Below are 13,751 nucleotides of genomic sequence, written 5' to 3' on the forward strand. Positions count from 1 at the left end.
ACCTCCCTGCACCTGTTATTCTTTGGTTTTGTTTTGTTGTTCTCCATTAAAACTCAGAGAGCCAAACTCAACCCAGGGGTCTGTTTGGTTCAGCTGGTTTACTCACCCTGACCTCATGCCACCTTTCCAGTTGATTAGCTCTTGCTCAGGCTTGAACTGAATCAAAATTTATTGATTTCTTTTTAGTTGTCATCCAGTGCTAACCTTTCCTTTCCCATAAGCTGAACAGCTGTCCCTTCCTTCCTTATTTCTCTTCCCTCTCCCTCTCTCTCCTAGTTGATGCTTCCAGCAGCCTTAACCTTGAGCGCACAGCGCTTGCTAGAAAGCGATTCACATTGCAAGGTCTTTCCAACCGCAGAGCTCCACCCAAAGGTAAAATCACCCATGCAGCATTTGGTCTCAGGCCATCTGTCTCCTGCACTCCCACAATGTTCTCTCCATCCCATGGTGCCATCCATCACCGTTTCCTAAAGTGCTGCTGCATCTCACCCAAATGCTCCTTTCTGGTGCACACAAGTGGCTCCTCTGCTCAAAGATGCCGTCACCAAAAATTGCTCCCACAGCAGCATTGGCAAGGCAACCTCTGGGTGGGCTGGTTGGGTTCTATACTGGTGCACAGTGCAAATAACCTTTGTTTCCAGTTTCTCTCAAGGGTCAAAGTGTGAACTGGTTTTAAATTATCAACTCAACTTCTTTCAGCAGCTTACAGGCTTGAAGAAAAAGAGTGTTGTATCTGTTGTGCTACATGAGATTTTCATGTGTGAAATCATTCATTGGTTGGACGTCTTTGTTTTTTCAAATATTATTCAGCTGCGGTATAGTGGGGAACCAGAATTCAGGAGATCTGGGTTTTATTGCACTTAATTATATGGCACTGTAAAATGCTGTGTTTTGGGTACTTGTGCATAAATGTTTAGTAGATATCCATGAATAGAGAGTATTGCAAGTTCCTGTGAAGGCTGTACAAGGAAGAGACTTTAGCGGAAAGAAATGTGAATAGAAATTAAATTGAATGACTAATTGCAATCACTTTCTGAAAAGATACTGTAATTACTCCCTTTATTGTTTTTGTGTGGTTTTTCTCCTGTTCTGATAAGTAATATTTCCTCTGTGAGACAAAGGGTTACTATGCAGTGATGGAGAGGGTGAACATCAAAGGAGGAAGAACCAAGATGAAAGCATAAAAGCAGAAATACAGAAGCATTAAATTATAATGTGATAAAGTAGATAAGAATGCACCAAGAGTCAGCACTGCTGTAAGATTCTGGCTACCAGATTAAGGCTTCATGTGGTAGTGAGATCCAAGATGGACAAACAATGTTCAATATCTAAATATAAAAACAAGTGGATTTTAAATCTTGTGACTCGGGAAAATCAATGGCAAAACACGGATTTCAGAAATGATGCTGTAATTTTTGCAAGTCTAGATTTACAATTTTGTTTGGGGTCTCTTATTTTTTCATCTGAGTTTTTCTTGTCATATGAAATGCCTTGCCTTGTATTCAGTGTTCCAGGCAGCGAAGCACAGCTCAGAAGAGCTCAGCTGTAGGTGCTCTGAGTTCAAAGCCTTGCTGGGTCTGGTTACTCGAGATTCCTGTGGAACACATCTTGCACAATGTCCTGCTTCACTCTGTGGGGCTGACCTGCTCCTGGCCAGAGGGAACTGCTGGCAGACAGGCTGGCTGGCCGTGGTCATGGCTGCAGGCAAAGCCTCTCAGCACTGCACAGGCTGGCTGCTGAGGCAGGTTGGAAGCTGGGAGAAGGGAACAGGGAAGTGTCTGCAATCAGCTTGTCCTGCTCCTGGACTCTTTGTCTAAAGGTTTTGTTATTGGCCATGGTGAAGGATGGTGTGTTGAGCTGAGGGTACTTTGGTTCAGATCTGCTGTGTCTGTTCCTGTCCAGAGCACATAAAAGGAAGGTCTAAACAATATAATACCCCAACTAACTAGGGTGAAAACAAGATTTGGTATCAACTGCCAGTGGAGCATGGATGCTCAGAGAAATGCTGAACTGTCTGCCTAGGCTGGATAGGACAGGCTGGAAAATGTTGTGTATAATCACTTTGGTGTTTTAGTCAAAGAAATGCTGATGTCTGGAGAAGAAACTTCGGCATCCTGCACTCCATCAGAGCAGAGATCCCTGGCACAGCCATCCCAGAGCTGGCACCAAAGTGTATCCAAGTCCACACTCAAAGCACCCTGCATCTCCCCACCCTTGGGTCAGCATTAGTCATCCTGGTTTGCAGAGACAAGTTCATATTCCTTGGGGTGGGCACAACTTTAGCACATCTCATAGTGAAATGTGGGGAATCTGTGTCTTTACTCCTGAGCAGACTTAGAGAAAAGGCAGGACACTAAATAAAGAAAAAAAAAAACACCACATAGCCTTCAATTTCTCCAAGCTGGTTTGCACTGGTCAAGATGGAAGCTTGGAGAATATTTTCAGGCATTCACACAGTTAAATTTTAGAAATGACAGATGTGAACTCCATTCATCCTTGTTTTTCAGTGTATTTCAGGTCAGTCATCACAGAACAAGCAGTTCAGTGTCTAAAATGATCCAAACCTCATCTGTAGACACACACCCCATTCCAGCCACCATGCTCATTTCTCTGTGTTTTGTAGCTGTACTTGGACACTAGTTGGTTGCTAAAATAATAATTGGCATGGCTCTTTTCTGAAGTATTGAAATTGGTGCAATAGGAATTGCTTTGAAAATATGTTCATAATAACATTTTCTGTGCTTTTCACCTTGTTGAGGGTATTTTTCCTCTCTGTTTTAGAGGATCAACCTTTCTTTTCTTTACCCTTTTCTAGCTGCTGCTTTGCTTTGAACATCTTTTACCCCAAGTGCTTATTAACCTCTAACCCTGCCCTGCATTGCATCTGTCTGTTCTCCCAGATCCAGAGTCTAAGGACAGAGAAGTTACCCGTCGCTTTTCCCTAGCCTCCTCCATCAGCACCACAGTCAATGCTTCTGCTGTCACCAAAGGTACTGTCCTGCTGCTTGCTTAGCTCCCCTCTCCCTGCCTGCTGCCTGGCACAGCCACTGCCAAATGCTGCTCACACAGTGAGCCCCTCAGGCTCAGTTTTTACTGAGCAGGAGGTTTCAGTAGAAGAAGAGTCAGCACCAGTGTAGCACCTGCAGGGAGGCAGGCCAGGACATTCTGAATGTGTATTGAGGCGTGCTGTCAGCACACAGAGTGACTCTTCCCAGTTTCTCCACTGTAGGCTTCAAAAAGTGTTGCTGATGTCCATGGAAATTGGATTAATTTTTGGCTGATGTGGGGTTAGGTTTCCAGTAGCATTGTGGGCACATATGCCTGGATATCAGGGATAATTTTGACAACAGAACATATGGTCTTCCATGGAATTCTGCATATACTACCTGGAATGGACTGGAGGAATTGATTTGCAAGGTTAAGATTTTCAGGGCAATTCAAAAAATCAAAATAGAAGGCAAAATGGCAGAATTAATTTGTATAAAAATCTTTGCTCTGTAGTTGTCAGGAAGAAAGTTGCTCAGTATCTGTTGCCTTCTCAACAGCTGTGAAGGATATGAGCCACATCCTTGGCTGCAATGAGGCTGTCAGGGAATGAGGGTATGGGGGGTTCATGGGCAGAGGAAGGATGTGATAGTCTCACCACCGACAAATGTTTCTTTGACAGCACCTTTAGACCACAGCACTAGAACATCCTCACATGGAAGTGATGGGCAAAGCACATGAGAAGAGGCTATTACAGCTTTTTGCCCTCAGCGACAACTCAGATACATGATCAGTTGCTAAATTATGGGAAGATTTAGTTATTTCCTAATAATTGTTTTCAAAGCTGAGGAACATAATGAAGCACATATCTACAAAGAAAATGGGCAACCAAGGGTTGTTCTTTAGTGTGGTGTATCAAAGGCATCATGTGTGAATTGCAATGAAAGTTAAAATTTGTTACAGTTTCATCTCAAAAAGTCCTATCCTAGAATCCTGCCAAAAGACTGTTGGCAATCTCTTGGGATACTGAGAAAGCTACTTCTGCAATGATTTTCAAAGCTAGAAAACAGAATCAGTGCTTTTCAATTAAGTGCTTTAGTTATAGCATCTGCTTTAAGAAAATATTTCAGATGACAAAAGAACTGAAGCCTGAGTCTTGTCTCAGCATCAGCCCAGATGCAGACCTAGCCAGGGTGTTGTGGTTCATCACTTCTGAGGCCACAGCTGCTGCTTGTCTGATCCTCACTCCTGCAGTCGGGGCACAGGAGAGGCGCTGCACACGGACTGTGGCTGGTGTCCCCCACTTCTGGGGGTCAGAAATGTTGCCTTTGAGGGCTGTGTCCTGCCAGCCTCACGGCTGAAGGTGGGGACTGCAGGTCTGCTGCCTTAGTGCCATCTCCTGGGCAGGAGTGAGAGGCAACATCTGTGAGACCGAAGGGAAGCAGATTCTTTTGTGGTGATGTCTCAATGTCTTTTGACAAAAGGGGTCTGTTCCCCATCCACTTCACAGAAGTGTATATCTTCAGCTCCTAGAACCCAGGGGTTGGTCATTCTTCTGGGTGAAATTAGAAGTGTTAGGTAGTTAGGGTTTTCACATGTAAGAAAGCAAGTTTCTCCTTTAACGATATTTACAGCCTTGTGACTCTATAAACTCCACACAGGTCCCCTTGTTCCTGCAGTTAAAGTCAAGAGACATGAAATAAAGAGTGACCCAACTCCCCTGGGGTTTGAAGGTAGGAGTATTTCCATCCTGCATGAAAACCTCGTTTGATATTATTCACTGAATTCACATCTCATCACAGCTGGTGGGTGACACTGGAGCTCATTAGGGGGTTGGGGTCAGTTTATCTGCATAACTGGGATAAAGACAGCTTGTTCCTCCCTTGCCTGTCCCCTGCACTCATATTCACCTAGGCATGGGCCTGAATTAAACCCCCAGTTCTTTGCCTGTTTTAAGAAGTAAAGCTCTAGACTGTCACCTGGATCTGGATTTTTCTGCCTGGCTCTGCCTCCCTCCATAGGGAGCAGCAGCAGGGAGCCAAGGGGCTCCTTTTCACCTTCACCTGCAGTCTGGCCACTTGCATCCCTCTTCCCTTGTTGGTGTCTGCAGGAGCCATGTGCATGAAGACTACAGGGGAGGCTAGACTGTGCATTAATAGTCATTTCAAGTGCAGTGTTTCATTTCAGACAAGCAGAATTTCCACCAATTTGTTGCAGCAGATTCATAAATTACTGTTTAATAAACAGTACCAAAGAGTTAAATTGGGGTGGTGTTCCTCAGCCACTGGAAGATCACCAGCTTCCATTGTCAGCCTCCCCCTTCCCCAGATCATTTGCCTTAGGGGGACACAAGGAGCCAGGTACCTCTGCTGTAGGACAGGCAGGAGAGGTGTGGGCTGAGGACTCCTTTCATAGCATTGTGTTGTTCTGCACAAAAACTTGGTAGGAAGAGCCAGTGAACAGGTCAGTGATGGAACTGGTGAAATATCAGAGCTATCTCCCATGGCACTCCCAGCAGAAGAGGAACAGAGAGGTTGGAAGAAACAATTCAGAGACAGCAGAAGTAGTTTTGCTGTTTGCAGGATATTTCCTTTTGCCAGTGACCCTCGGCACGATGTTTAGAACCATCCTGGCACCCAGCACCAGAGTTTCCCAAAGTGTGGAGTTTATGCCTTGCTTCCCTCACTGACAGATGCCCTGATCTCAGCATGCCCTGTGGCTGCAGGGGCAGGGTGGGATTTCAAGGTGCAAGAACTACCTGCAGCATTGAACTGACCTGCTCCTCACAAGGTACTGCTGCACAGCATCCCTCACCAGACTGAGTACCTTTAAGTGGGAAACAATGGCCAGTATCACCCCTTTACCAGAAAACATTGCTGCTATTGACAGGGCTCTGACACAAAGGATTCCCCACCCCCCCAAAAAAAAATTCTGTTGCATTCATCGAGGGTGAAATCATTAATTTCTGGTCTCCCTGGTCCCCTTTTGCTGCTGAGTGGATTAGGATCAAAACCATAAATTATCACCTACAAAATGATTTTAAAAGCTGCAAGGAAACTATGTTAAAAATGAGTAAGGAAGCTGTAATGAAATAGAACACTGCACTGTTCCCTCAGCAATTGTCTTCCTTAATTAACATCAATACTTCTGTTTGATTCATTTCGCTGTTCTCTGTCCTTCTCAGACTTACAGTTTTTCTGTGGAATGCTGCTGTCCTTTCACTCATTTGTGCTGGTCATGTGTCTCCTCTTTTATAACTGTTGGACCCCAGTCCACCTGTTTGTTAAAGAGACTGTCAGTTGCAGAGGTGATGCAGGAATTCACTTTGTACTGGTTGTCTGGTCACTGTTTCACCTTGAAGACACAAATTGTACTTCCTGTCACAGATGCTTTTGAGAACACCATTTTGGCCCAGACTAATTGTAATGCTGGTTCCACCACGAGATCCGTACCTAGATCTGCTTCACAGACAGGTAAACAAAATTAAAGTATTTGTAAACTCAATTTGGCAAACTAAATTTATGATAACATTTACTCTCTTTATTATAAAGAGAGTTTTCTCTTTTGGTGAATATTATTTCCCACCAAAACAATGGAAGAAAAAGCTTGGATCATTAGCTTAGAAACAATGCCCCAGATTCTGGTTTTCTGAGGTCAGGCTGAAAATAATTATTTTAATTGAAAGCAAGAGAACTCAGAACTTGATGTGTCTTATTTTATAAGAATTAAGCATGAGAAACGAGCTGTTCCTTAGTCTCTGAAATTAGAATAGGGATTTGTATGGAAGAAGGAGGCTGATGCATGTGTTTGTAAAGAATTCTTGCTGGTGAGGTTTCTAAATGACAATGGAAGCTTTGTCTAATGGAGTAGAGTGATATCTCTTTCTCTTGGTGCTTGTAGTCCAGCTGGTGAATTTGAACTAAAATTGCAGTAGCAGTTTGAAGTTAATTAGAATCAGTATATTCTTGTATGTTTAGGCCTTTGCTAGTATAGCTGGTGTGAATAAACTGGTACAGGACAGTGTCGCTTCAGAGGCAGGTTTAGGTTTACACCTTTAAAAGCACAGATGAGCAGATCATACCTGTGGGGTGATAGCTGGGGATGCAGCTGTGCTGCAAGAAGGTCCCTGTGTCCCTTGAAACTGGGTTGCAGTTGTGGAGCAGACAGTTCCTGGGTGGCAGAAGGGGCTGCAGAGCTGCATGACCATGTGTTGTACCAACCAGTGCTGATAGCAGGGAGGGTGTGCATGTGAAGGGATTAAAGAAACCAATTAATAACCTATTTCTCCCAAATCTGGTCACTTTTCTGTTTACTGCCTGAGCTGCCTGGCTTGAGTTTTATATTGCCTCAGGCCAGGGTTTGGTGTGGGTTGAGAGTGCTGGGATGTGCATAATCCCACTGTGTGAGCGTCTGTCTCCATGCCCTGTGGTCAGAGCTTCGCCCTGTTGAGAGCAATGGCCCACAGGATGTAAAGAACTTGGTTCAGCATCTGCTCAGCTCAAGTCCCTGTGAATTAGCTAAAGCCCAGCAGGTACACTAATTAGGAAGGCACATGGTAAATTGACTGACTTTATTCAGCTTGTATCTGTCAGAGCTACATCTTGCTTGGTAGATGCAAGGTCTGTTTCCTCTGAGCTGGACTGTAGTCATCACCATCCCCACCAGAAAAGGGACAGGCATCAAGTGCAGGAAAGTGAAGATGATGATTGCCATCTGCACAAAAGAGCCTAAGCTACTTTTGCACCATGGGAGCCTCACGCAGACCGATTCAGCCTCAGTTTCCCTCAGGACACATCCTATGGACATGCCTTTTTAGGTGAAGAGAGACTGGCTGTTGAGCTTGGGCTGGAAATCTCTCACTGAGTCCATTCTGCTGGGTTGGGGTGGTCCTGGTGAAAATCATGCAGGAAGACAGGTAACCACACAAATATGACTGAGATCTCTCCTCACCCCCCTGGTTGTCTTTGTGCCTTGCTGTTTACTCTGTCCCTTCCCTGCACTTGCAGCCTGCTCCAGGGTATAATCTTGTAAATTGCTCAGGTGGTAATATCCCCTTGAGGTGAGATGGAGATAAGCAGTCAACCAAAATTCCATGGCTTTGTACTTACTTAAACATGTGGAGGTAAGCTGGAAACTGAATCATCATGGCCTTCTGAAAGTCCTGTCAGCACAAGTTATCATTTGCTCTGCAGGAAGATTCCTGGTCCTTGTTTTTTGTACCTCCTGAGCTGAAGGGATTGAGTAATGCTGAGCACTGGGAGTATCCATGGGTGTGAACACTGCAGCCACACATGCTGCTCTCACACCAGGGACAGTGAGTGGTGCAGGCTTTTAGAGACAGAATGATGGCTGTGACGTAATTTTTATAGCAAAACCATGGAATAAACTACAAAAACTACCAGCAATTCGGTAAGTGGAAGAGCGAGAAGTGAACATGTGACATTTATTTTACAGACATTCTCAAAGAGGCTAATGTCTGATATCTAATTCTTTCTGGTTTATGTCTTTTGAAAAGGTTGGCCCAGCAGACAAATGCCTTCTCTAGACACGTTTGAAGATTTTGAAGCCATCCCTTCCAGCATGGATGAGCTCTCCAACTCTTCTGATTTGGAGGAAGAGACCAACCCTAACAATGTAATTGCTTTTTAAAATTACACTGCCCTTTTCCAGCACAACTTCCTCCTCTCTAAGGACCACAATGTAACCTGCAAAGTTTGGGTTCATACTAGCCTTAAATCCATGGATGTGTGGTAATATAGAAGATGGAAATTTGATCTGGGGCTTTGGAAGATTATTACAAGACTTTTGTTGATCAGGATGAAGATCATAAAAAGCCACCCATTCTTGTAAGATGTCACTTTGCCTGCTACAAAAGTGAGGGAAAACTCTGAGTCTTTAAAAAGTAATTTCAAACTTTTCCAGATAACTTCACCTGGTATCACAAACCAAATTTTTATATCAGAATAATAGCTGGTGGGTCAAGCCTAAAGTCTAAATAACAGGTCTAAGAGGTCTATCCAAATTTTGAGTAGTATTTAACCTGGACATGATAAAACACAATTGCCTACAGAAGAAATATCTGCCAGCTTGAAATGCCTAATTCAGTATTTAACTAAAACCTCTTGCACAGTGTTCTTTCATCCACAGTGATTGTATTTCTGGTGCCTTGTTTCATTCATTTTAGGGGAGCAATCTCTTCCGGGTCGAAGGCAGTTTTGACAGCTGTTTCCCAGATTCTCTTTCTCTGGAGGATGGAGATTTAGTGCAGTTTGTGCAGGAAGGAGAGAATGGTCAATGGTGAGTATGGCAGCGAGACAGAACCTGACAGCTGGAACAGCCAGAACCTCCTGGAAAAGATGGAAATATAGGTTAGATATTAGGGAACAGTTTTTTATGGCAAGAGTGATAAAGTTCTGGAATGGTCTGCCCAGGGAGGTGATGAACTGACCATCCCTGGATGTATTTTAAAAAAGACTGGATGTGGCACTCAGTGCAAGGTTTAGTTGAAGTGTTAGGGTTGGGTTGGACTTGATGATCTTGAAGGTCTCTTCCAACCTGGTCATTCTGTGATTCTGTATGGATACCTGAAAGACTGCCCGGGGTCCTCTGCCTTCTTCCTTAGTTCAGGAAATGATAGCCCAACAAGCACCTCTAAGAAACACAACCCAGGAAAGGGCAATGTAGGAAAATTCACTGACTGTTCTCTGAGTTTCAGGTTAGTGAAGAAACTGGTCTCTGAGAAAAGCGACTGGGTTCCCTCCAGCATATTGCAGCCAGCAGAGGGGGACAGTAACAACATAATTAAGAGCAGCAATGCAGGTAATACAGAAAATGTGTTACTGGCTTGTTTGTTTTCTTCTCCATACCGAAAAAGAATGTGATAGCAAAAAACATGTGATAAAAAATGCACTTCTGTATTGAAGTACTCACCTGAGTGCATGTCTGTGCTGCAGTATCTGGTGACATGGCTGAGCTAACCTGAAATTTGGTGCCTGGGTGTCAGAACTAGTCAAGCACAGCAGTTTTCCTTGGCCTGGCTTAATTATTTTCCCCTTTCTGAGCAGAGCTTGAATCTCACATCCAACTTCTATGGCTACCAATACTCAGGCTGGCTGCTTTACAGCAAGCCCAAGTGTCTCATACACAGGGTGTGCCTGCAGGACAGCTTTGAACCTGGCATGGAAAGACTTTGGATGGAGACCAGCATCAGGGCTGTGCTTCTGGCCTAGGTTTGAAAACATTAAAATTTCATGAACCATTACTGCCTTCATCATATTTCACAGCTGGCTCCAAAAGCTGCAGGAAGGGCTGCTCTGGCAAGATTTCAGCTAAATCAGCACTAAAAGTCATCCAGTCACAGCTTTGGTTCTGACCTAACACCCAAACAGGTTGCACTGGAAAAGCTGAATCTGAGCAACTCTGCAGATCAAAGCTTTACAATTCAGACTAATATTTGTCCATCCTTAAATATAATTTACCAAAGTGTCCTGCTTTTCTTCTGGTAGCAAAGAAAGCAAAATCTGGCACCGCCATTCCCTGGGGATCTGCAATGGAGAGCTACCAGCACTTTATTCTGAGTTACTGATCTCTTTTGATTTTTTTGGTCAGCTTGTTTAAGTGAAGGAAATCCTTTTTCAACCTCAGGATTCTTTACTGTGGTGCAAAGGGAGTTTGGTAATTGCTGCTCCTTCACCTCACCAGCCTAACAATGGCTCTCATTTCACTGGCATGTCCAGTGTTTCAAAAGAAAAATAAAGCTAGGCACACATTACAGTTACACACCAGAAGAGCCTCCCTTGCTTTTTGTGAAGGAATTAGAAGAGCAGTAGAATTGTGATTTTAAGTTTTATTTTATTCCAGGCTTCTAAGAAAGAACTTCAAGACTGTAGATGAAAAATCCTGTAGACATATTGTAGTGACAATGCCCATGTCCTCCTTTTCAGACACGTACAACGATTCCTGCAGCACAGCCTCAGTAGAGTCAGACACGAAGGAAACTGAGGTGGCCAAAAGCTTCCCAGCAGAACAGAGGGCTGGCAGCTGAACAGCAGGACCAGCCTTCCTCAGGACCCCGTCCACCTGTCTTTATCTTGGGTGGACACTGGATCAAAGTTGCCTTTCTCACAAGCTCTGAGGTTCATAATTCACTAAAATTTTATCAACATGAACAAATGAGAACTGTGCTGTCCACCTGGCAAGCTGGGAAAAACAAACTTGAAAGGAGCATTAAACATCCAGAAGACATCAAGCCTACCTTCAGTATTAGAGGAGAAAAATGCTTCTTGCATTGATTATCAAACTGTTTCAGAAGATGTGGCCTAAATTAGGTCGACAGCAGAGCTGAAGAGTCTCTATGCACGCACCTTTTGGCAACTTTGCTTGAGCACCACATCACTGCAGAGGGGCATGTGGTGGTTATGAGTCCTTGCTCCACCCTGGGGTCACCTGGAGGTTTTTCCATTTGCTTGCCTCTGGCTGTGCCTTCCCTGTCCTCCTTAATTCCAGCTGATACATCATCACAAATGTGCCCTTTTTGCTATCAGTCAACACCAAAAACACCCCACAGAGGGTGGCTGTGGAAAGGAGACTTCTGGCTGGGACCATCAGAGAGGCTCCGTGCAGCAGAGACGTGTCCCCTCTGCAGTGGCCCGGGAGGCCCTGCTGCACACAGCATTCCTCACCTGGCATGGTGCAGGGCTAAGCAGGGAAGTAAGGACACGTAACAGCTACTGTGACAAAGAACACTCTGAACTCTTTTTACAGTCTCAGTCATTCCTCTGTCCCCTCTACAGTCTCTGGTTGCTGGATCACAACCCTTTGCATTTGGTGCCGAGAATTCAGTTGAATGCCATTTACTGTCATATGTTTGAGTAGACTGCATGCTTTCCTTGTGTGCTGGGCTATGAGTAGATACATTTCACCCCCCATTTGGAATATACTTAAGCATTGCAAATAGGCAGTGAGCATTAGATGCTCCAATGAGTGGATAAAGTGTTGTTGTTAAATACTTCTTTCCAGGACGTTTTATGAAAGGACTGTACCAAATCTCTGCCACATAAGGATGTAATGTATAATATAAAGTGATTACAGATGTTATGATTCCTCTACAAGCCATTAGCTCATTTAGAGCAGCTGTTAAGGCATGAAGACATTTTGATGGTAATTGGGTCTTAGGTCCCACAAAAGCTGCTAGTACTGATAAATACTGCTAGTAAAGATAAATAGCTAAACTAGATATTTAAACTAGCTGCTAGTAAAAATAAATATTGACTAAGAGTTGCAAACAGGCGAAAACCAGTCTGGTAAAAATGAGCCCAGAAGAAGCTCAAGAGTGAGTGAGTGGCTTTCACTCTTAGGGATTTGTTTAACCTTCAGACTAGTGGTGCTTTATATAAATAACAAAGGGCACTAAAAGCTCTAGAAATGGAGATGAAGCAAACCAAAACCCACTCTTTACCAAGTGAGCCTCTGAGCAAAGCAGTAGGTGTGTGTATTATTTCTGCTCTCACCTTCGCAGGGACTCAAATGTTTTATTTTGTGTCTCAGTGGAGGCTGGTGTTGCAAGTATCTCAGTGTGGGAGTCAGGATAGCTGTGGAGCAGGCAGATAGTCCTGTTTGAGAAAAAGCCTTGGAACAGGTAAAGGCTTAGTCAGATTTTTTTTTGCCTATGAAGACTTATTGCTTGCTTATAAGTTGCACTGTGGTGATTGAAACCCATGGCTCTTCTAACCTTCCATATCTAAACTCTGTGACTTTTGACATTTTCTGTTCAGGAGTAAAGGACCTCTCTGGAAACTAGTTTTGTTCTACAGAGGTAGGAGCTTGCCTGTTTGTGTTGGTCATTTACCTCAAAATTGACATGTAGGCTCTCAGGAACACAAATCCTCTTGGTCTACTGTGGTTATCAGCATCTTGCAGGAAGAATTGATTCCTTTCAGTCCCCTAAAGAAATATTCCTTTCAGTCTCCTAAAGAAACATTTTCTTAGAGTGCAATTACTTTATCCTCTCTCTAAAATGAGTTCATTTTCGTTTCTCTGTTACTTTCAGTAATTTTTGCACAGGAACAGTGCTGCTGTCTACCCCTGCCCTAAGCATAGGAGAGGGAAGGGCTAGGGAGCTTTGATTGCACATTAGTGAGTATAGTAAACTTTTGTGTGTGGGGAAGAGAGATAGGGAACGTTACCCTGAGTGTATGAAACTGCCAAATTGAAGATTTGTGACATTGCCGATGCATGGAAAGACAAAGGAGCAACCTTCTGGCTTTGCTGATGAGACAAAATGGGGTTTGATGACTTTTTGAGTTTTTAAAATAGTATGCAGGACAGTCTTTTAATTAGTGTATTTCTGTCAAGCAAAGTGATAATTAAGGGAATGACTCTCCATGTACAGTCTAGAAGATGATTTGGTAAAGTCCAGCAAGACTAATGTGTGTTAGGGTATGCTTATTCTGTCTGTAGGTCTTTGACACCATCCTATTCAGGTAGATGGACCTAAAAATCATAGTTTTCAAATAAGGATTTAATTTCAGTGTTGTTTGGAGATGCTATAGCGACCATTTAGAAGTCATTTAAAAGTAATGGTTGTGACTAAGATGTGGCTGTAGAAGACACCAGATCCCAGGTAGGTCCGTGCTGCGGCAGCCCTTGCTGCTGGCCCCGTGCCTGGCTCTGCTCCTGGGCCTGGGCTGGCCACACCTGCCCTCCAGGCTGAGGGTTTGCCTGGGCTCTCTTCTCTTTGCTCTGCTGCTCTTCTGCGAAACTTCAGA

At 43.9% G+C, this 13,751-nt stretch overlaps 1 protein-coding gene across 1 annotated transcript in view; it reads left to right on the forward strand.

Moving 5' to 3' along the window:
* Positions 1-11,029, forward strand: part of MCF2L2 (MCF.2 cell line derived transforming sequence-like 2) — a gene marked incomplete at both ends in the record, with an annotated part of 130,675 nt that extends 119,646 nt beyond the window's left edge. Inside the window, 8 exons of the mRNA XM_084212569.1 lie at positions 277-372; positions 2,901-2,990; positions 4,647-4,718; positions 6,372-6,458; positions 8,501-8,619; positions 9,170-9,282; positions 9,701-9,804; positions 10,929-11,029. Coding sequence (XP_084068695.1) covers positions 277-372; positions 2,901-2,990; positions 4,647-4,718; positions 6,372-6,458; positions 8,501-8,619; positions 9,170-9,282; positions 9,701-9,804; positions 10,929-11,029 — 782 coding nt within the window. The remainder of the gene's footprint in view (positions 1-276; positions 373-2,900; positions 2,991-4,646; positions 4,719-6,371; positions 6,459-8,500; positions 8,620-9,169; positions 9,283-9,700; positions 9,805-10,928) is intronic.
* Between the last annotated feature and the right edge of the window lie 2,722 nt (positions 11,030-13,751).

The sequence above is a fragment of the Fringilla coelebs genome (genome assembly GCF_963513975.1).
Source record: "Fringilla coelebs genome assembly, chromosome: 10".
Lineage (NCBI taxonomy): Eukaryota > Metazoa > Chordata > Aves > Passeriformes > Fringillidae > Fringilla > Fringilla coelebs.